Here is a 21,932-nt window from a genome sequence, read left to right on the forward strand (position 1 = left end):
TAGTCATTGTCAATTATATTTTGACCACTGGCATTGTCCATCACATGCCTCTTGTAGAAAAGGAACAGTTTTCTCTTGTATCACATTTGTTTGAGCCTTGGCTGACCTTGCATACTATATTCTCTGGATGGAAAGACCACTACTCTCTAATTCTATAAAATCATTTATCTGCAGCTTCATCTCAACACACCTGTTGCTGAAATTATTAATCTTGCCTTTATCATCTCCAGATTCAGTTATTCTAATTTTCTCTTTGCCAGCCTCCCTTGAGCTGAGCTTTTTCCACACCATATACTCTCATTCATTACATTTGGACACGGTGACCTACTTTGGATCCTGGTTTTCCAAATCCCGAACCAAGATTCTAATCCTCCTGCTTAAATTCTTTAATGGATCTTCATTATTTTTTCCTTGGTGGTTTGAGTACTTACCCCATCTTCTCTCTATTCTTCTGACTGGTGTGTTTACGTTTCCCAGCTATTGAATGTGCAATTTTCATTGTCAACTTTATTGTCACATATAACCCAGATGAATTTCAGATGATTTTTCCATCCCATTTATTAGAATTAAAATGTTACTATCAATAATGCTAGCCATAAAATGACAGCATTGTCTTAAGCACTTAGTGGGCTCAAGGATGTCCTTTAGAAAAGGAAGTTTGGTGTCTTAACTTAGCCAGTTCAAGCCTATTTGTGAACTCCTATCTACAACGATGTCATTGACTCTTAACTACCCTTAAGTCACCCGGCACGCAGTTCAAGAACAATTTAAGGTGGCCAATGAATACTGGCCTTGGCAGCATCAGCCATATTCTGCGAAAGATTTTAAACATTTTTTGTAGGATATGCTGAGTGGATCCCACTCTGAGGGAGGTTGGTTAGGGAAATGGACTTGCACCATCCCTCTTAAATCTCCTGTGTTTTATGAAGAAGATTTTCACCTCTCCTTTCAACTGTCCTCAGCCATCAGTGAGCCCATTTTCACTCATCTGGAGTCCTGTTTTGTTCAGCTTTCTTAGCATGCCATCTTTCAACTAATGCTGTCAGATGAAGGGAAGCCAGAATGCTGAGCATAGTGGGTCCAAGCTCTTGGCTCTGTCTTTCACCTAGCATCATTACCCTTCTCAAAATTCCCAGACCAGGTGGGGACTGAACATAACTGGGCCTTGGAGTTTTGCAGTGGGCACCACCAAAGTGAAGGCATAGTAATGGTAAATTTAGTTTACAGGCAAAAGCAAGAACAATGAAAATAAGTTAGAGAAACAAAGGACTGCAGATGCTGGAATCTCGATGAAAACCACTATGATGTTGGAGGAACTTAGCAGGCCAGGCAGCATCCGTGGAGAAAAGCAAGCTTCAGTTTGGATGGACTAACTAGCATATTGTTTCAGGTTTTAAAAATGTTCGTGGAAAAAGAATACATAGAGTTTCAACAGAGGAATAGTTGTTCAGCTCAGCTGCTCTCAGCAACTGCTCTGTTTCTACTTTTGCCCCCAAGGAGTTTCCTCCTAACATTTCTTCCTGTTAACATTGTCTTCTATTCTTTTCTTCCGTATTGTACTTACCTAGCACTGCCTAAATGAATAAACGATGTTTTCATTTACAACATAGAAGGTGGCCATTTGGCCCACCAAGTCCATGCTAGCTCATGGAGCAATCCCCTTCCACCACTAATTTTCCCTGCAAGTACTCTCATCAACTCCCCTCAGATTTCACCGCCCACCTATAGTAAGGACAATGTACAGTCGTCAATCAACTTACCAACCCAGGTCTTTGGGACGTGGGAGGAAGCTGTGAAGTACCCGGAGAAACCCACAGGGAGAAGATTCAAACTCCACACAGACGGCACCAGAGGTCAGAATTGAATCCGAGTTGCTGGAGCTTGGAGACAGCAGCACTACTAGCTGTGCTAGTATGCTGCACACTCCTACAGGAGTACAAGTAGTGTAAAGAAACTTGTCTTTTTTTCTCTTTCACACTACATAATTTTATACGAACTTTATTGTGCCTGCTGTTTAGTATTGTTAAAAGAATTGCATTATCCACATTGACTTACCCAGTGATTTAATAATATAGAACAGGCTACTAATGTCTCAACACCCCAAAACAAAGTTTTTCAAAGCAAAGAAGAACTGCATTTGTTGTAAATCTGAAATAACAAGAGAAAATGCTAGAGATACTCAACAGGTCAAGCATGGTCTTTAACTTTAAACATTAACTCTGTTTTTCTCTTCATATATGCTGCCTAACTTGCTGCCTAAAAGCTTTAATTAAAAAAAAGTATTTTCTGTTTTTATTCAAGCTTTTAACAGTATCACATTCATGTGCCTAAACCCACGTACACTTCCGTGCTATGTGAAATGACAGCCTCAGAACACAAAATGGTGGAAAATGTGGGTAAATTTTGCACTTTAAACTCCTTGCATGAAATATCAAAAAGTGGGAGTTTACTTTGAAAATCTGTACTGTGGGTGATTTGCACCCCTAGATTTTCAAAGAAGAGTGTGCAGGGCTGAATTGCTGATAATGCATCCTATCACCAGCAAAAAATAGTAAAATGTGCTCCTATTGAACAACCCTGCCAGAAACTCCATTATTTTTATGATGTGCTTTTCATGAGCATCTTTTTGCAATAAAATGCACCATTTAAATTATTTTTGATGTGTTTTTTTTCATTTTTAAAAACAGATCGAATTCTTTGGAGATTGCAGATATACATTCTCATCACTGTGAGGAACTGATGCACTTGGCTGAAGAATGTAGATATGCTCATGAATATGGAGAGTTATGTACTACTGAAGGGAAGAAACACCCTAATGGTCCTGATGAGGAAGAATTCTGTTGTGGAAAGCAACTCAAGAAGCTGGCTATTAATTGTACAAAAGTAAATAGCTGGAACACTGACCACATAGTGGATTCTAACCAGGTTCAGGCTGCTGATACCCACATTTATGGAAACAGAAAGCAAAGTGACTATTCACACACAGTTTATCAGGATTCCAAGGACTGTGACCCCAGATTCCTTGCAAACCTGGAAGGAAATGCTACTTCTCTGCAAGATTTCAGAATAGAGCAAGGTCAAACACATTCTGAATCCAACAGAATGGCAACTGAATCACAGAATGAAGCGAGTTTGAAAAGGAGACATCAACAACAAATTTCAGAGGATAAAGTTAAAAAGTATTAATGCAAGTAGATGTTTCAGTAAATTTGTCAATTATGTATTTTCATTTTAGATAATAGTTCAGAAATGTTGAATGTTGATGAAGCCAGATATGAACTTCAGACGACTTAATATACAGCAGACACCAGAACTGACAATTGCAATTGGCAATTATTATTAAATCTGTGCTCCTACAAATATAACCCTGTGTGCTTTGCATAGCATATGGGGCTGGTGCTTTTTGGAGATGGCTGATTAATGTAAGGAGCTGGAGTTCTACTATGATATTTACATTCTCAACTACAGGAAAGGGGATATTTTGATTGTTTCTGCTCCCTTAAACTCTGACTTTTAACATCTTTGTCCTTTACTGCTTCTTTCTTGGTATGTTTGATTCCTTCTATATAGTTTTCCAGTTTAACTTGATAAAAAATAAGTTAAGTCAAGGCTAAGGTCAAGTTAAGGCTATTAGATAGCCATATGAATGATAGAAAAATGGAGAGCTATGTGGGAGGGAAGGGTTAGATAGATCTTAGAGCAGGATAAAATGTCGGCACAACATTGTGGGTCGAAGGGCCTGTGCTGTGCTGTAATGTCCTATTAAGAAAAGTCAACCAGAACTACAATTTGTATAGTTGTAATAATGAACAGGAAGCACCAGCAGTCCAAGAAAGGTTCTGTGCAAAAAGAAATGTACAATAAATTTAGTCAGTACTTTTGTAAGCAGAACACCTTGTTTTCTAAATTTTAGTATGATTACAGAATTTCAGGTTTTAGCTTTGTTAAATAGCTTGTGCGTGCATAGCTTGTACATGTACAGTTTTGGATTGTGTTTTTTGATCCCATTTAGTTCAATATCCAACAATTTGCATTAGATTTTCTTTTCACATGTTCCTGATATCAATGAGGCATTCACCTCATCTGATTTACCTAAATTTACTTTTGCCCTTTCCAGCCAATTACATTAAATGGTGCCCTTTTTTCCTTTAAGAACAGTGATTTTTATAGGAAAGATGTTGGTCCACAATTACCTTTGTCAGATGATTGTTTGCTTGAAAAAATACATGTCTAAAATTGTAATGAGAAGCATTTGAACTTATACAAACTATAACTTGTTTTACAATCTTATAGTCAAAGGCTATGGAGAAAGAGCAGGAGACTAGTATTGAGGCCAAGATTGGTTCAGTCATTATCTTTTTGAATGGTGGAACAGACACAAGGGGCCCATTGGCCTACTATCTTTTTTGTGTTCTTTTAAGAGTTTTCCATTATTAGTAGACATTATTGGATCTATTATATTTTATTCACTATTCTTCAAAATACGCATTTATCATTGAGAAAAGAATAAGATCTTACTGGCTCACAATGGCTAATATTGCATTGGTGCATACAAGCTGCAATGTATTTATAATTAACCCATATTTATGTTAATCTTGTGCCACTTATCTTGGGAAAACAAGCAATATATCCACCTTATTCTTTGAAGGAAATCAACATTAATCAGATGTAAATTTCAGCTGAAGTTCAGCAATATAGTTCACATTTGTAGAGCACCCTTTAATGTAACAAAATAATCCCAATGCACTTCGCAAAAGTGCAATCTGGCAAAAATTGATATTAAACTAAAGGAAGAGAGGTATGATTGAACACTTAGTAACAAAATATGTTAAAGAGCATCTGAAATGAGGAGACTGATAGAGAAGTTTAGTGGAGACAGCGAGAGAGAAGTTTAGAGAGAATTCTATACAAGAAACCAGGTGACTAAATGGCAATGCAAAAAAAAGTGATGCCAGACTTGGAGAGCAATAATGTTGAAGATTTGTTATTGATGAGGTCAAGGTGAAAGGCCATGAAGAATTTGAATATGAAGGTAAATTGAAGTCTTTGGAAGATCGAGTGGCAAACTAGACCAGTGAAGATAGGAGTGAAATGTAAACAGAACGTATTACAGATTAAAATACCATCTACAAGATTTTGGTTGAACTGATGGTCGAGAGTACTAAGGAATCCATGCATGTTATGGTTATCAGCTGGTCATCAGATATCCTGTCATCAGTCCAACCGCATTTTGTTCTTCATATGATGAGCTTTTTGTTGGACCTTGGCCTTCAGGTGTCTGTAGAGCTTTCTTTTTTCCTTGAGATGGAGTTCCCAATTCAAGAACATTTTGTGTTTGTGATTAATAAGCTTCTGGATCTCTTGGCCATTCTGATCAAACTAATTCTAGTGTTTTTTGTTGGAGAATCCAAAGGTCTCTTCACAAATACAAATTATGGCCATTGTCTGTGAAGCCCTCTGAGACATGTTTTCTTAATGTTCCTGAGACCTTTAACATTGATTTTCTTACAGTAATTTTTTTCTCTTGCTGTCATTGTTTTGGGGCGATGCTGAAATTAAGTTCTAAGAGTTGGTGGAGGTAACTTCTGACACACATTTACAGCCTCATCTCCTTCATCCAAGAAAAATAGGAACATTCCAAGGTACCTCAGAGGCAGTGTAATTGTAACCATATTCAAATTTGTCTCCTTCAAGAAAGGAGACAAATTTGAATGTAGTAACTACAAGGAAGGTCATGACAATCATCCTTCTCAACTGCCTCCTCCTGGCAGCTGAAGAGCTCCTCACTGAATCACAGTGTGGCTCCTATCCAGAAAGAAGTGCAAAGGATATGATCATCAGTGTGTGACAACTCCAAGAAGAGTACAAGGAACATCAATTGTTATACATGGCATTTTTCAATCTTGCAAAATTCTTTGACTGTGTCAGCTGAGAGAGTCTGTGGAGAATCCTTTAACATCGGGCTGCCATTAGAATTTTATCTCCTTTCTACATCTGCATGATGACATGCAAGGTCTGATACCAACCAACAGATCCACCAGAGACCCATCCCAGTGCAGATTGGGGTCAAGCAAAGCTGTGTCTTTGTTCCACCCTTCTTCTCAATATTTCTTCTTGTGGTATTGCATCTGATTTCCAACAAATTTCTTGCTAGAGTGGAGCTAATCTACAGGATGAATTGGAAACTGTTCATTCTCCATTGATCCATTCCAGAAACTAGACCACTTCAGCCTCCATCATTGAGCCATGGTACACAAACAGTGGATGTGGATGTGCATATGCACTCTCAGAGGCTGAAATCTAAGTCATCATTCACTGAAGTCTACAGAAAAATTAGCCTTGCACTAAGCATTCACAGAACAATGTCCTCCATCAACTTTCTCCACTGCATAGCGTCACCTCCTGTCATTAAAGATCCATAATGGAAGATGTGGATCAGACTTCACATCACTGTCTATTGTGTCTCCATGTCTTGGATGCCACACACTGGAAGAGGCTGAACTGGTTTACCAAGAGTGGAAAGTAGGAGGCCAATCAGAAAAAGAATTGGAATAATGCTAAAGCTAATGTCATAGAGATGGAAGTAGGTGATGGAGTGAATGTGGAACAATAAGGTCAGGTTAGGAACAAAGGAAGGCAATGGTTTGAACAGTCAGCTTCAAATTATCAGTGTTTTTGGGATGGAACCAGACAAAGGTATAGAGTTTCTTAGGGAGGCTGAAGATGATGATTTTGTTTTTTTTAAATGTTTAATCATACAACGTTGTGGTTTATCCAGCACTGGACGTTTAGTGAACATGTTGACAACTCATGGAGTGGAGGGGTCTAGTTAGATGAGAAAAGACAGGTAAAACTGAGAGTTATAAACCCACATTGATAATACCTTCAGGTGATGCCACGTTGGTGGAGAAGAAAAGTAGGCCACAAATAGATCCTTGAAGTCTCTGACAATAATGCAAGTAGAATGAAAAGCTATTTTAAAAAAAACAAGTTGTAGGAAGAAAAACCTCTTTGTTAGTTGTTAATTTTAAGAATTTTTGTAACAAATTATCATTGTGGGCCAGTAAGAGTTTTTTCCTAATTGGTCTGCATCTTCTCAAACCAAACGTATAGAATCACTTTATAAGTTAATGGCTGAATAGACATATTATTTTTAACTAATTACTTGTATTTTTCTTCTATTAACAATGTTTCCTTTGTGTTGTCAGCTGTGCAGCTACTGTCTTACAATCCCACTGGCGGGGGTACATCATTCGTAGAGATATTCTTAAGTACATGGTACTTCGTAATGCAGCTTCAGTGATTCAAACTGCATGGAGAGATTACTGCAACAGAAAGAACGTTGCTTTCCAGTACAGTGCTAACAAGCCACCTGAGAAACGGAAGTTATTTGATGACAGTGATGAGAACAGAAATAGAGCAATCATTATCATCCAGGTTTGAGAAATCTATTGCTTGCTATAATAAGTGTGCTTTCATTTGTGTTTCAATAGTTTAAAAAAAACATTTAATGTGTGTTCTGTGTGAACTTGTGTGATAAACACTTGGGAGAAACATGTGACTTTGGGCCTCTGGCGCTTGGGTTTTCCTTGTGACATTGTCTGGGTCTATTGCAGAATAGTTAACAACACCATTATCATTGTATCATGCTAGGTTGGTAGAGTCTGACAAGATAAATCTTGATCTATCATCCAGCAACTCTTATGTTCTTAACATCAAACTCATTTCTTTACCAGTAATCTTCTATTTTCTTGAACAATATATGTTAAGTTTGAATGGTATAATTCACCTTTCACAAATTTGTACTGGTTTTTCATATCTTTCTGAGTTACTTCATTTTGTTCTTTATGAGGGAAAATTTGCCTGTATTTTAAGGAAAGCTTCCTTGCTTTTTGATCTCTAATTCAATGATTGATGCAGGGTTTCAACCCGAAACATCAACATTTCCTCCTCCCACCCCCCACCCCCACAGATGCTGCTTAACCAGTTTCTTCAGCAGATTTGCTTGTTGCTCTGGTTTATTCCTTTCTCCTTTAATTAGTGGAGGTATTGCAACAGTAACCTTCTGGTTCTCTGGCACAACTTCCATACTTAGTAATAATAGAAAGATTTTAATCAGGGCCTCTGCAGTTTTTCTTGCATTATTGGATGTGCATCAGTCGAGGTCAATGCCCTTTGCCAACATTTCATTGCTACCTCCACATCTCTATTTTTGCACTTAAATAGTCCTTCTCTTCCTCTTGTACCCTTTCATTCCCACTAATCTGTAGAAATCAAAGGTAAGATAGTTATACAATTATTTATCCTTTATAAGAAGAATATTTGCTTCACTACTCAGGTCTACTTTTTTTCAATCATTCCTTTACATTTTTTGTGTTAATGAAGTCTTTTATCATAATCTCCAATCTTCTTCATGCTTTGTCTTAGTCGTAGATATTCTGTTGTACTGGGCAATGGTTGTGTGTACAATGTGATGAGCTTTGATGTTTTAGTATACACGGTCATTTTGTGAGTATCATAGTTTGCAGGATTCTTTTTTGACAGGTGGCACGGACCCAGTGACATTATCACATGCACACCGTTACACCTGTAACTGGTCACATTTTTCTCATTCCGAAACATAGCATAGGCAGGCATTCGGTGCACCTCTGATATTTAAATGCTGCTTCAAAAGCTGCTGGAGCCAAGAGAAAGGAAGCATTGATACCCAACGAGGTGCTCAGATCTTTTCTCTGTATTCCTTCCTTGTAATGGGTGTTTATGTTGTAATCCTACTTCTTGTGCTGCATGCATTGGAAGTGCAGGAAACTATCACAAGCTGTTCAAAGATGACTGAGAATTTTGGAGGAAGAGGAAAGAAACCCTTGGATCCCATTCCACAATGGTACATAGGTGGCCATGCTCTTATCACCTTCTCTCCAGGGAGAAATGTATCTGAAGCCTGAGGGTTTCTCTGTCAGTGGTGACAAGAGGTCAGTGACCTTCAATAGATAGAGCTATAGCCACATGCTCATTCCCTGACATCTCTTTCCTCAGAAGTTCAGATCATTGCCACGCTAGTCTCTGGATCATTTTAAGTGCTGATAGATTATCTGTCCTGAATTTCCTAGTCTGCTGTGGGTAACCATGCTGAGTGGATTTGATAGGATTACAATTTTACCAAAGGTTCTGACAGTAGTCCAGAATGATTTACCAAGCTAATTCAGAGTACAAGGAGGTTGATCTGACAAGAGAGGCAAGATAGTTTGGGTCTTTATTCCTTGGAGTTTAGAAGAATGATAGGTGACCTTTATTCAAACATACAAGTTCATAGTGGGGCCTGACACACATTTAGATGTTGAGATGTTTTCACTAGTGGGAGAGTCACAAAGAAGGGGTATAATTACAAGTTAAGAATCTAGTCATTTAAAACTGAAGTGCATAGAAATCTCATCTTTGGAATCTTTGAACTTCTCTGTGAGTTTAAGCTAGTGAATCTCTGGAATTCTCTGCCACAGATGGTGGCAGAGGCCAGATGATTAGATATACTTAAAGTGAAGATAGATAAATACTTGAAAGATCAAGGAGTTGAGGGTTATGGAGAACTGGCACAGAAGAGGAGTTGAGGCCAACATAGGTCAGCCATGATCATATTGAATAGTGGGGCGGGCTTAAGAAGCTTGGTGGCCTACTCCTGCCCCTGTTTTCTTGTGTTTTGAACTTGTGGCATTTCAAGTTCCTCTTGTGAACCCAGAGCTCCACATGAATCACAATGGCTATCATTTCGTGAGCATGTAATTCATAAAAAAAGATTTCTCCTAGTTAATGCTAAGGAACCTTGTATTTTCACGTGGTCTTCAGTCTGTCGTATTTCAGCTACTTTGCTGACCATAGGGCTAACTCTTGAGAGCAATGGGCTGTCTCCTCCAGCTAAGCTGCTATTTATGCTCCTGCTGCACTGCTGAACCTTGCTATAACGACAGTTCCAGGAGCACCATGATTCCAGTGAAAAGTTTCATCACATCCTAAAAAAGGGGTTTCTGATTACAGTGTTCCCCAGAGAGGTTTACAAAGTTTTGTTAATGCTACATACTGCACAAATCTCATCGTTACAAGGGTTCAGCCTTTACCAGAAGCTCTGCAGCAGGAGAAGGTGGAGCAAGCACAGGGATAAGAGATGGCAGAGAGCAAGCATGCAATCAGATAGTAATAAAGGTAAGGCTTCTCAGCCCAAGCTGATGCAGCATGGAGGTTTCATTGAGTACTCCACTCTGCAGGCTATACACCCATGCAAGCCAGCAACCCTGGGGCAGTGACAGGAACTGCTGTTGCAAGTTCATCAGCAAGCTTTACTGACTGAAGGTCACAAGCAAACATTGGGTGCCTCGTTTATCCAAGAAAATATTTGCTGCGGTGTAAGTTGCAAAGAGTGAGAAGGGCATGATGAGAGAGCAAGGTTGACTAAATGTTTACTTGCACATGTGGTCGATGTCGGTCAGTCATGAAATGTATATGAAAGAATAAATCTCTTATTCCCTGGGTACTCTGCATGACATTGGACAGTCCTCAAGAGACTCGCACAAGATTTGGAAATATCAACTACATCTAGACTAGGGAAAATTTGAAACTATAATCAATGAAATCATTGTGCATCAACATATCTTCAATCAGGATCTTCATGTTAAGTCAGTTAATCATCAAGGCATTCCTGATCCCTTCAAGATGACCGCAGGTGTATCATGCTTTAAAGCAAAGGTATATAGCTATCCCCTGCACACTCTCAATGCTGCTAGTGCAACAGCTACAGAGAGAGTGCATGGATAGGCCTTGAGTTCTCTAGTTTTGCTTGATAAAAGAATGAAACAAATATCCCCTCAATGCCTACCTGGAAAAAAATCATTTCAATTCACCAGTGAAATTATGTACAAACAATAGATGTCAACAATGTAGATTTTACATTTTCATTTACTTCACTTTAACAATTGCCACATGTGGCTTTCAAAATGCTCTCATAGACTCTATACCAATCCCATTTGTGGGTGGGATATGCTGGTCAGTGATTTAAAAGATCGAGGAGTAAAGGCATAGGCAGAAGTGGATGATAAAGGAAATATGATTATATAATAGGAGGTGAAGATTTTGTCAAAGAAATAGTTAAGGTAAAAACTGAACTAGTTTGTATTATTATCCATTTTGATTTTTTGGCATTACTGAAAAGTGATGCCTCTTTTGATTCTAGTTTTTGAAAGAACCAAAATACCCAATTTTGTTGAACACTGAGAAGAACCCAAAAAACTGACTAAACAGAAATGGGGGAAAAATCAAGCATTGAATATAGGTCACAGTACAGTATTGAAAGCGCAGACAGATACTTGAGCTGAAAGGCTAGTTCAATCTCAGCAGTTCTTTTGTAGCATACTTGTCAGTGATGCCAAAAATTCATGTGCAGAGGTAAATCAACTACTAAGATTTCATTCAGAGCAGTAGGAACCTTACACATTACAGAGTCGCAATAAATTCTGCAGATGGTGGAATCTGGAGCAATACACAAAAAATGCTGGAGGAACTCAGCAGGTCAGGCAGCGTCCATGGAGGGAAATAAATAGTCGACGTTTCGGGCCGAGACCTTCATCAGGACTGGAAAGGAAGAGGGCAGAAGCCAGAATAAGAAGGTGGGGGGAGGTGGAGGAGCACATGCAGGCAGGTGATAGGTGGGAACATTACAGAGTTCTCTCCATACCCTGTCTTCACCTCCTCAGAACCTTTCATACAGATGTAGAGAATTTAACTGTAATGTGAACAATACTTTAAACAATGTACCAGGATTATAATTGCATGTAATTAAAACTTTAAAAAAAGAATCACCCCTTGAATTATCTAGCCACCATTGTGTTTAGCCTTGTAAACACCTTTCCAACCAGGCTTGCTGTGTGTACTACTTCTACGTAGTACCCCTTTTGTGCCCCAACTAGCAAAAGGATGCTGCCTTTGTTGCTGAGGAAGCTGGCTATGAAGGATGATTAATTCAGCTCCAGTCCTTGGTGCCCAGCTGGTAACTGTCAGTCTTGTGCTGAGCCTCTTGACTTCATGGAAGTCATGTGAGAGGTTAGAGAAGGATTCCCACATGCTCCAGCAGGCTCTCACAGGCCCTCAGACAGGCCGGCAAGACAAAGTGTGTCAGATGTGGCCCTGAGTCTGTCAGTAAATCCCATACTTCCACAATTCACAGTAGTTGCACAGAAGTCTGAACTTCATTTCATAGTCAAAGTTGAGTTTATTTTCATATGCACTAGTACATGTATGCAATGGGGCAATGAAAAACTTTATTGCAGATGTATCACAGGAACATAGCATGAGATACACAACATTCACATAAAAAACAAATTAACAACATAACTTATACAGAAGGAACACAATTAGAACAAACGCTTGTTCATTGTAGTGCAAAGTGGTCATAATGTTGGTATACTGAAGTAATAGGGTTGTTCAGGTAGGTTCAAGAACCGAATGGTTGAAGGGAAGTAGCTGTTCTTGAACTTGGTGGTGTGGGACTTCTGGCTGCTGTACCTCCTGCCCGATGGTAGCTGCGAGGAGATGGTATGGCCTGGATGGTGGGGATCTTTGATAATAATGTTGCTTTCTTGAGGCAGCACCTCATGTAGACACTACCAATGGTGGGGAGTGATGTGCTGGGCTGAGTCCACTACTCTCTGCAGCTTCTTGTGTTCCTGTGCATTCAGCTTGATGTACCAGACCATGATGCAACCAATTAGGATATTTTCAACAGTACATCTGTAGAGGTTTGTTAGAGTGTTTGGTGACATGCTATATGATCTCCTTAACCTTCTCAGAAAGTAAAGATGCTGGTGCACCTTCCTTGTGATTGCATCTCTGTTCTGGGCCCAAAGGCTGACCCCTTTCAATTCCAATCAGAACCATGAGACAGAGCCAATATGGTTCAGTCCATGAATTAGTATTGTCATATTGTTATAGAGTTATGATCATTTTCCACTTGATGTTCACTCAAGTTTGTATGAATGAGTGTTCTATGTAACATCGCTGTATGATTTTGAATTCTATTGCCAGATACCTGGTGGGTGCCCATTGCTTCACCTCCAACGGTCATGTACTCAGATATTTTAGTATCTTCACAGCTGTGTTCTTTGCAGGTATAACTGATAAGATATATGGTGAAACCCGTGGAGCTCCATTTTTGGTTCTCTGCCTGTTCCTGGTGTTCTGTGCTCTCTTTTGCTAAAAGGGAAAAAGAAATCTGTGTTTGAGCTCATAGGAACTACTGTAGCAACCTCCAGCCATGCCTTATTTGGATCACTGCCAGGATTTTTACTTCTTGCAGGCTCTTAGAGCCCCCAGCATGACACTTAATGATGAGTCACTAAGAGACACCCACATGTTGGGATTTGAACTCTTTGAATCAATATTGTTTATGCTACAAGATTACTTTTTCTATGATGCTATTTGATAATGTAATGGTTTGCTAATATTTTCTGTCCAGGCTAACACGTGATGAATGAGTGCATGGACGATTACCAAGCCTGCAAATGGCTACAGAATCTTACCCCAGCATGAGTTACCAATTTTAGAAGCAAAATGAAGAGGAAAGTTTAGAAATGGGGAACTGTCATTCACAGCAGTAATAGCACAGGAAATGAATTTAACTGGAAACGTTCACTCACCAGCACAATATCTCTGCACCAAGCAAGTTGGCTTGCTGCTTGGTGCATGATACAGTGTATGATATGATGTCTGGCTTCCATAGTTTTCCAGACTTGTATAGTCTTCCTGACTGGCTTTATTATCTGTGTTCATGCCATCAGCTAAACTCATAACCCCATCAACGTGCACAAATGATACCAACAGTGGATATAGCTGATTTAGAAGAAGAATGCAAGATAATACCAGAATACATTTTAGAACTGGGATCTGGGCATTTAAATGTGAGGGAGGAAAAATAAAAAATATTACTTACACTTCAGAAAACAAGAAACTGAAGCTCTTGGAAGAGCAAATCAAACAGAAGCAAAAAAAAAATTAAAGGCAATATTGCAGGTCAGATTAAAAATCTAATAAGGCACTTAGATTTATTTTTAGTATAAAATTCAAAAGTAGTGAAGTTATGCTAATCTTGGTCAACACACACCATATTGGTCCCATAGTATACAATGGATGTAAAAGCACTAGAAGAAATGTAAAAGAAAAATATTTACAGGGGTGATACCCAAAATGAGATACTTCAACTACAGTGAAAGATTCAGCAGGTTGAGGCTTTCTCTTTCTTTAATTATGAACGAGTTGAATAGGGTAGATGCAGGGAAATCGTTTGCACTTATGGGGGATTCCAAAATTATGGGCCATAAATACAAAATGGTTACTAATAAATTCAGAAGAGAAATAAAATAATATAAAGCTTGTCACTGTTGTAAAAGGTTGAGACAAATTAATGCTTTCAAGAGGAAATTATTTGAGTGTTTGGAAGAAAAAGAATAGAAAGAGATGTACGGCAGACTGAGCCAAGTCAAATATAAAGGAAAGGAACAAAAAATAGAACGCTGAAAGAACTCTGTGGAGGCAAAAGGTTTAAGTCAATGTTTTGGGTTGAGACTCTCCAATGGGACTCTTTTTCTTGGGTAAGAGATGGAAGCGGGCGGTGCAGGTTTGGGGTACTTTGAGGTTGCAGCTGTGGAGGGGTGATCTCCTGATAAGATGAGCTCTATAACAGTCCAGGAGACGATGGCCTAGTGTTCATTGGTGGGATTGTGGTCCAGAGGAAGGTATGAGGAAGTGTCAGAAAGCTGGTGTCTGGCCTCTGCAAGGTAGAGGTCAGTGTGCTGGACTACAATGGCAACCCCCCTTGCCTGAGGGTTTAATGAACGCAGGATCAGTCTGAAATGAGTGGAGTGCTGCACATTCGGAGGGGATGAGGTTGGAGTGGAGAGTCATGGTGGTCAATGTCACATTGGTAATTGGAAATGAAAAGATCAACAGAGGGTAAAAAGCCAGAAGGGATGTCCAAGTGGAAGGGGATATTGGAGATAGGAGAAAGGGTTGTCAGTGTGTGGGGAGGAGGGTTGGGGTTGGGTGAGGATTCCTTTCTGAAGAATTAGGCATCAAGGTGGAAGTGGCAGAAGAGGAGTTCGATGTTGTGTCTGGTCCAGAATTCAATGAGCTGCTGGCATAGACGTACAAAGTGAGGCCTCTGCTGAGGACAGACCGCTCGGCATCAGAGCTGGGGAGGTCAAGGAATAGGGAGGACACTGCAGGGGTTGGAGCTGGGGTGAAGCATAGGGACGGAGGAGGGGGGAGGGAAGAGAGGATTCGAGGGGGCTTCTTGGAGTGGGGAGAGGAGAGTGGGGACAGAGAAGGGTCAGGGGTTGTATTGGGGCTCAGGATGGGATACAGGACCAGAGGAAGATGGGTGGCGAGGAGGGGTCAGCAAGGAGCAAGGGGTGGGAGGGGTGATGGGAGATCAGGTCAAAATTGGGTGGGGGAGAGAGAGGAGGACCCTGCTGAATGTCAGCAGTCCCGATGCAGGGTCTTGACCTGAAATGTCAACTTGTCCCTTTTGCCTCCACACTTGCTTCTTGACCCACTGAGTTCTTTCAGTGTTCTGTTTTTATTTTATTCCTGATTCTATAATCTGCAGTCTCTTTTGTCTTCATATTGGAAAGGGACTTTCATGGAGCATAAACTACAGCACAGACTGGTTAGGCTGAATGATTCTTTGTGGTGCAGGTTCTGTATAAGCTTAGCAATGCATTATCATTAGATTCCAGAATTAGACAATTTTGAAGCTGTTTTTATGGTATCAAATGTGAAGACAGTTCAACAGCACCCAAATGACGAAAGTCAATTTGTGGCGGCAGAAGGAACCTACTATTCCAGATTCATTCCCATTTTTTTCTGCTGTTGCCACTGGGTCTTGACCTAAAACATCGACTGTTTATTTCCCTCCATAGATGCTGCCAGACCTGCTGAGTTCCTCCAGCATTTTGTGTGCATTGCTCCAGATTTCCAGCATCTGCAGAATCTCTTGTGTCTGTATATGCGTTGTTAGAAAAACATTCCAGTGAATCTAGAATAAACAGTAGTAAATAAATTGTAATTGATTAGCAGTTCCACATTGGAAAACTTATCCATTTCTTTGGAGTCAGTAAATTATTTGATGTCCATAGCTTTCTGTCCTATGAAGCTGTCCAACTCTGGCAGTAGCCATTTTTGGGCATTCTCACCCCTCCAATGGCAATTTCCCAAGGAAACACACGGGACTTACCCAGAAACTTTGAGGCCAAATAAATGGACTGTCATACCATGCTTCTAGCAATTATTTCCTTATGATGAAAAACACCACAATGCTGGAGGAACTCAGCAGGCCTTTTCCTTATATAGGTCCTCCCCAGGTTACGAATGTCCACGTCAACAATTAAAACATAAAATTGTAGAAATGCAGTGTCTATTTGAAAGACCATAAGACAAAATAATAGGTTTTTATTTTGTATCTCCATACTTACTGTTTATTGGATTTTATTTTGAGACTACTATTTTCCGGTCTTGTGATTTCAGCATTTTTCCCCATTTGTGGACAAATCTCAGTGTGGGAAACAAGTCCGCACTCATGCAGTAGAGAATGGATTAATTGGAGTTCAGAGCTCTGGTGATATACCAAAGCAGAATAAGAACACAAGTCTTCTGTGAAGTGTTGTATTTCTAATTAAGAGGTCACACCCTAAAAAGTATTAGATTTCTTGTTCTAAGATAAGATGTTGGCCAATTAGGATTAAAATAAGGAGGAATTTCTCAGATAAAAGGGTGGCACTGTGCTACAGCAAGTAGCACTGCTGCCTCACAGATCCAACAACTGGAGTTCAATCAGTACTTCTGATGCTCTCTATGTGGAGTTTGCATAAATGCCATTATAGGTTGATTGGCCACTGTAAATAACCTCATACTGTAGGTAAGTGGCAAAAGAATCAATATGAAAAGGGCATTTGAAGGGCATGTGAGTGAGCTTAGGTTGCAGGGTTACAATGGAATCAGACAAGTGGCAACAGGGCTCTTGAATTTGCTCTGCTGGGTCCCAACATGGACTCAATGGGCTGAATAACCTTTTGTATCATAACCAGTATACTAACTGTCCTCAGAGGTCTCTGTGGTTAGATTATTCAATTAGAACTAAATTATAAAAATCTCTGTGTAGTGTATTTATGGTCACCAGAAAGTTTTTTGTCCCAATTTTCTTACATTTGAAATACCATTATAGCTGTGATAGGGGTTGTGCTTTAGCTCCATGAGTCACCAGTGGGGCTCAGTCAAACTTGATGTTGTGTGTAAGGTTGCATCAAAAAAAAACTAAGTCCTTGGGTATGGTGATAGGGCAATTTATTCTTGAAAAGCATGGTGTATTCAGGTAGCACAGTAAGGGATTCCCGTTCTCAATGTAGGGCTACGCTGGAGTGCCTGGCTATCTGTTGGCACCGATCTTCATGTACTGGGTTTGGATTTGGCATCAAAAGAATTAAAAGTCTTTGAACTAGAATCAGGTTGGAATTGGCTGTGTTTTTGTTGGGTAAGACTGCGGTTCTAACCTAATACACGAGAAGTTCTCTAATCAGCAGCATTACAGCCTTCTGCCTTCTCACATTTTGTTTTCATTGTTTCAATTGTTTGAGTAACTTGGGGTCTTTGATTATAATTTGTTCTTGGTTTCTGAAGAGAATCAATTTCTCTCCTAGGTGCAGTTTGAGCCTTCATAACAGAGTAAAAGAGTTTTCAATGCAAATCAGCCATGATCCAATTGAAAGGCAGAGCAGGACCAAAGGCCATTTGGCTTATTTGTTTTCCATCATTCCTGATGTAAGATGTCCTCTTCCACATTCCATTTAGAAAATGGAAGGTCTAAGAACACAGAAAAGAGAATCCTGGAAATATTCAACATGTTATGTAGTATCTGTTCACTGTGAAACAATTAACTTTTTAGTTCGATAACTGATGAAAGGTCATCGGCCTGATTAACTGTTTCTATCTCCACACTCTTCTTGCTACCTGACCTGCTAAGTAGTTCTAGCATTTTGTGCTCTTATTTCAGATTGCCAGCATCTGCAGTATTTTGCTTTTGCATTATACCCTAAAAGCAATAATTCACAAACGTATTTTGTCCTTCATACTTTAGGTTGGCAAGATTTTTGAAACTAAATGGACAGAATTATCCCCAAATAGTGTGCAGTTACTTTGCTCGTGATTTTTCTGTTAAGTAAAATGAGTCTTGAAGGAATTGTACACTAATTAATGAACATGAGGGAGGCTATGAAATTTCATTACACTTACTGAAAGTGTGGAGAATCCTTACAACATTTTAGAAATATAGTTATTTGGCCCAAGAACACTATTAAAGAATACTTGGTGCCCTTAAAGAAAGAAGCAATGTGCTGTTTTATTTTATTTATTCATTTTATGGTATGTAGGCATTGCTGGCAAGACCCACATCAGATAAAATTTTATTGCCCCTGGGAAGACAATGGGGAGCTACCACCTTGAACTTCTGTAGTACTTCAAGTGAAGGTATTCCCACAGTATTGTTGGGTAGGGAGTTCCAGCACTTTTATCCCTGTTGCTTCATTGTTGCTGGGTTTATTTACAAGTCAGAACGTTGTGCAACTTTGAGGAAGATCCTGCAGATGGTGGTGTTCCAGTTTGCCTGCTGCCATGGGTCGCCTTGGCGGCAGAGGTGCAGGGTTAGGAAGTGCTATCAGAATAGCAGTACATTTTTCAGACGTTACAGATTATATTCACAGAGCACTGGTGATGGAGGGATTGAATGCCTGGGGTGGGGCATGAGTTACCAGTCAAGCAAGCTGCTTTGTCCTGATGGTGTTGAGTTTTACATTATTATTGGAGCTGTATCCAACCAAATCATTTCAACATTCAGCTCTTAATATCTTCTGATTACTTAGCTTTTAGCACTTGAATTTTTATATGAAATTAATTATATTGTGGATTTATTTAGGCACATTGGCGAGGCTGCCTCCTACGGAAGAAGTTGTCTTACGCTTTAGCAGCTGTTCATGCTGAGGAAGAGGATGAATTTGAAGAAGTTAATTTGAATGAATTTGTATTTGATGAGGTAAGTAAACGTCAAAGCATGTTCCCCCAGAGTTTATCACATTAAGGGTTATGAAGTGGTGGTGTTGTTGCCATTGATTGGATTGTGGGCCTGAAAGTGGTGGCTGCAAAATTCAGCAATGCCCGAGGCCCAAACGAGTCAAACTGAGACCAGGCCCAGGGTTTTAGAGGAGTTGAAGAGGCAGAGAGTGCAGCTATGGGTGCAAATCAAGAGCCCTTAGGAGGATATTGGACGGAAATTGAGAAATCAAGCCCTGGTGTAGGTGTTGTTGCCAGAGACGGGCATCTGAATCTGGAAATCAGAGCTTTGGTGGGGAGTGAGGTGGGTAGGTTACATGGAAACTTGGAGGCTGAGCCTGAGTGAGATAATGAGGTAGAGATTGGGGCCTAGGTCAAGAGATCAGGGCTGATGGTGTTGTTGGAGAGCAGTAGGTATTGGCTTAGTCAGAGAAGGTGGAGGGAAGTCCCAAGAAGAGCAGAAATGCTTTTAAAAAAAGTACCTGGGTTAGGTTCTCTGTGCTGAGCTGGGATCCACTCCAGGGCCCTTCAAACAAAAAACGTAACGTGTGATTGCCGCACATTCTATCATCAATGCAAGTTGTTTTTCTTGGAACAGTGCTTAGCAACCAGTAATGTCCATTGGACATGAGAACTGAAATGAGTCTTCAAGGAGTTCTCCAGAAATGTATCAAGGCTTTGGAACTTTTTTGTTCCTTACATTTTAGAAATACTGCTATTTGTTTGTTTTTATCCAGAAAGTAAAGCTTAAGAAGGCTACAAAATGAGTCATTCAGCATGATATGCAGTGCTAGAAATAAGCAGCTCCATGAAATTAAATTTTTTGGCCAGTGTTGTACACTAAAAAATACCTTCATTTGATAAGTGTTCAGATTTTATTTTATTTGCATTATGTTCAACACTATTAACATGTTCATGTAACATTGCACAATGCAGTACCAGCTATACTTGTGAAAAATTTTCCCATTTCCCCGGTCAAATGTTATATAAATCACATAACAGTTAGTAATTTACCTGTAGCTGTCCTCAAACTGTCAAATCTAGAATTCATTGGCAGTCATACTTCCTGAGAGAGTGGGCCACAACTTACTGCCAGTGGCAACTTCCCCAAAACTATCACTGACCAATATGTTGAGCATGGACTTAACTTTTTTCTGGTACACTGGTGTCAACTCTCTGCCCAAACCCACCCAAATCCTAAATAGCGAGGCATTACTTGACATTTGGGCAGATCGTATCAAATGCTGCTCGTGAAAGAGTTGAATTTTGATTGTGACAGGTGACTATGCCATGCTTCCTGGCCCAGGGACTCAAACTAGGCAAATATTTAAAGTCTATTAAGAAATAATCAAGACAATTTAAAAAAAAAAGCAAAACACATATAACATAAAATATCAAATCAATAAAATGTAAATTGCTTATTACTTCTATAATAGCCATTCCTCTTTGTTGAAATGAATGGAATCCTGTAAGGTCTAAATTGGTGCGGGTTCAATAGACAGATTCCCACTATAGATATGTTGGTGAATTCCAGCAAGTGCGTGCTCCATGAGGAATTCAATATTGGAACTCGTTCAGCAAACCCCAATAAAGAACATCCAGCAAGTTTGAGTTGTATGCACTTGTGCAGGAAATTCAAACTACCTGCTACTTGCAGCAGCCAGTGCTGACAGTTGGATGCTAAACTGCCACCATCTTCCAGCAAACTCCAGCCCCAGTTGGAGTGGAAACAGATTCACATTTGGCAGCTTGGAGCCTTTGTCATTGATTATAAACTGAACAAAAAGTTTGAGTTGCCACTTTTGATTATGCAAATATGTTCAAAACCAGCTAATAATGTGAAAATATAAACTATGTTCAAAACCACTTGCAATCAATATCTTAAAGCAACCAAATAAAATGATTATCTTATACCACTACACCTTTAGATCATATAATGCTCATGAAAATAGTGAAAATCTTTTTGGGGTGCTAGAAGTGTTAGGGTAACATTGTTGCGTAGTATCAATAATTGAACAATTCTTACAGAGGTGAAATACTCTGCTTCTGTTGTTTGTCTTGGAGCATAAGTGGCATCATGATTTTTCAGTTCTGGGGCTCTGAGGATCTTTTTTAGAAATGTCCCATTCTAATTTCTGATGTTTTGTAAATAGACATTTTGACGAGTAAATTACAGTAGCAATATTGGCTTGATTACTGGCAGGACATGTTAAGCAAAAAAAACCAAATGAACTGATGCAATAGCCAACATAAATTGTATAGACTATGAATTCAAGAATTACCACTCTAATTTTTTGCCAACTGTAGCCAAACAGTGTTGTTATGGAAAGCATACTATAAATTACACTTGAAAATAGAAGTCTTTTGGGGAAAAAAGCATTAAATTTCCTGAGAAAAGAACCTGAATATAGCATTATTATTCTTGGCATTAAATACTCAAGACCGAAAGCATTTTGAAGGATGCTTGTTCTGCTAATGTCAAAGGGTTTTCATTATAACTACATTTGATTTAAAGATGAAGCCATCTCTGCCAAGTTAACAGATTTTATGACGACCATGTGAACAAACCTGTTTTATTATCATTGTGTCTAATGTGTTAAATGCAATCATTTGAGTTGTACTTTCCATTGCTTTACTGAATCTTATCTAAAAGGAATCTACTACTTCACTTAGGCCACCTTGGACAAGGATTGGATAAACCTAGATCCTCGGGTTTCTTCTCAAAATCTCCCAATTACAAATTCTGACCTGCAACCCAAGGTATTGTACTGCTTTATGCAAACCAGTCTCATTGCTGT

General features: G+C 39.4%; 1 protein-coding gene across 1 annotated transcript in view; it reads left to right on the forward strand.

Moving 5' to 3' along the window:
- lrriq1 (leucine-rich repeats and IQ motif containing 1) overlaps positions 1–21,932 on the forward strand; it is a 140,969-nt gene that overhangs the window by 78,069 nt on the left and 40,968 nt on the right. Inside the window, exons 16-19 of the mRNA XM_052030327.1 lie at positions 2,688–3,179; positions 7,209–7,437; positions 19,001–19,117; positions 21,808–21,894. Of these exons, the coding sequence (XP_051886287.1) occupies positions 2,688–3,179; positions 7,209–7,437; positions 19,001–19,117; positions 21,808–21,894 (925 nt within the window). The remainder of the gene's footprint in view (positions 1–2,687; positions 3,180–7,208; positions 7,438–19,000; positions 19,118–21,807; positions 21,895–21,932) is intronic.

This window comes from Pristis pectinata, chromosome 15, assembly GCF_009764475.1.
Source record: "Pristis pectinata isolate sPriPec2 chromosome 15, sPriPec2.1.pri, whole genome shotgun sequence".
Taxonomy (NCBI): Eukaryota; Metazoa; Chordata; class Chondrichthyes; order Rhinopristiformes; family Pristidae; genus Pristis; species Pristis pectinata.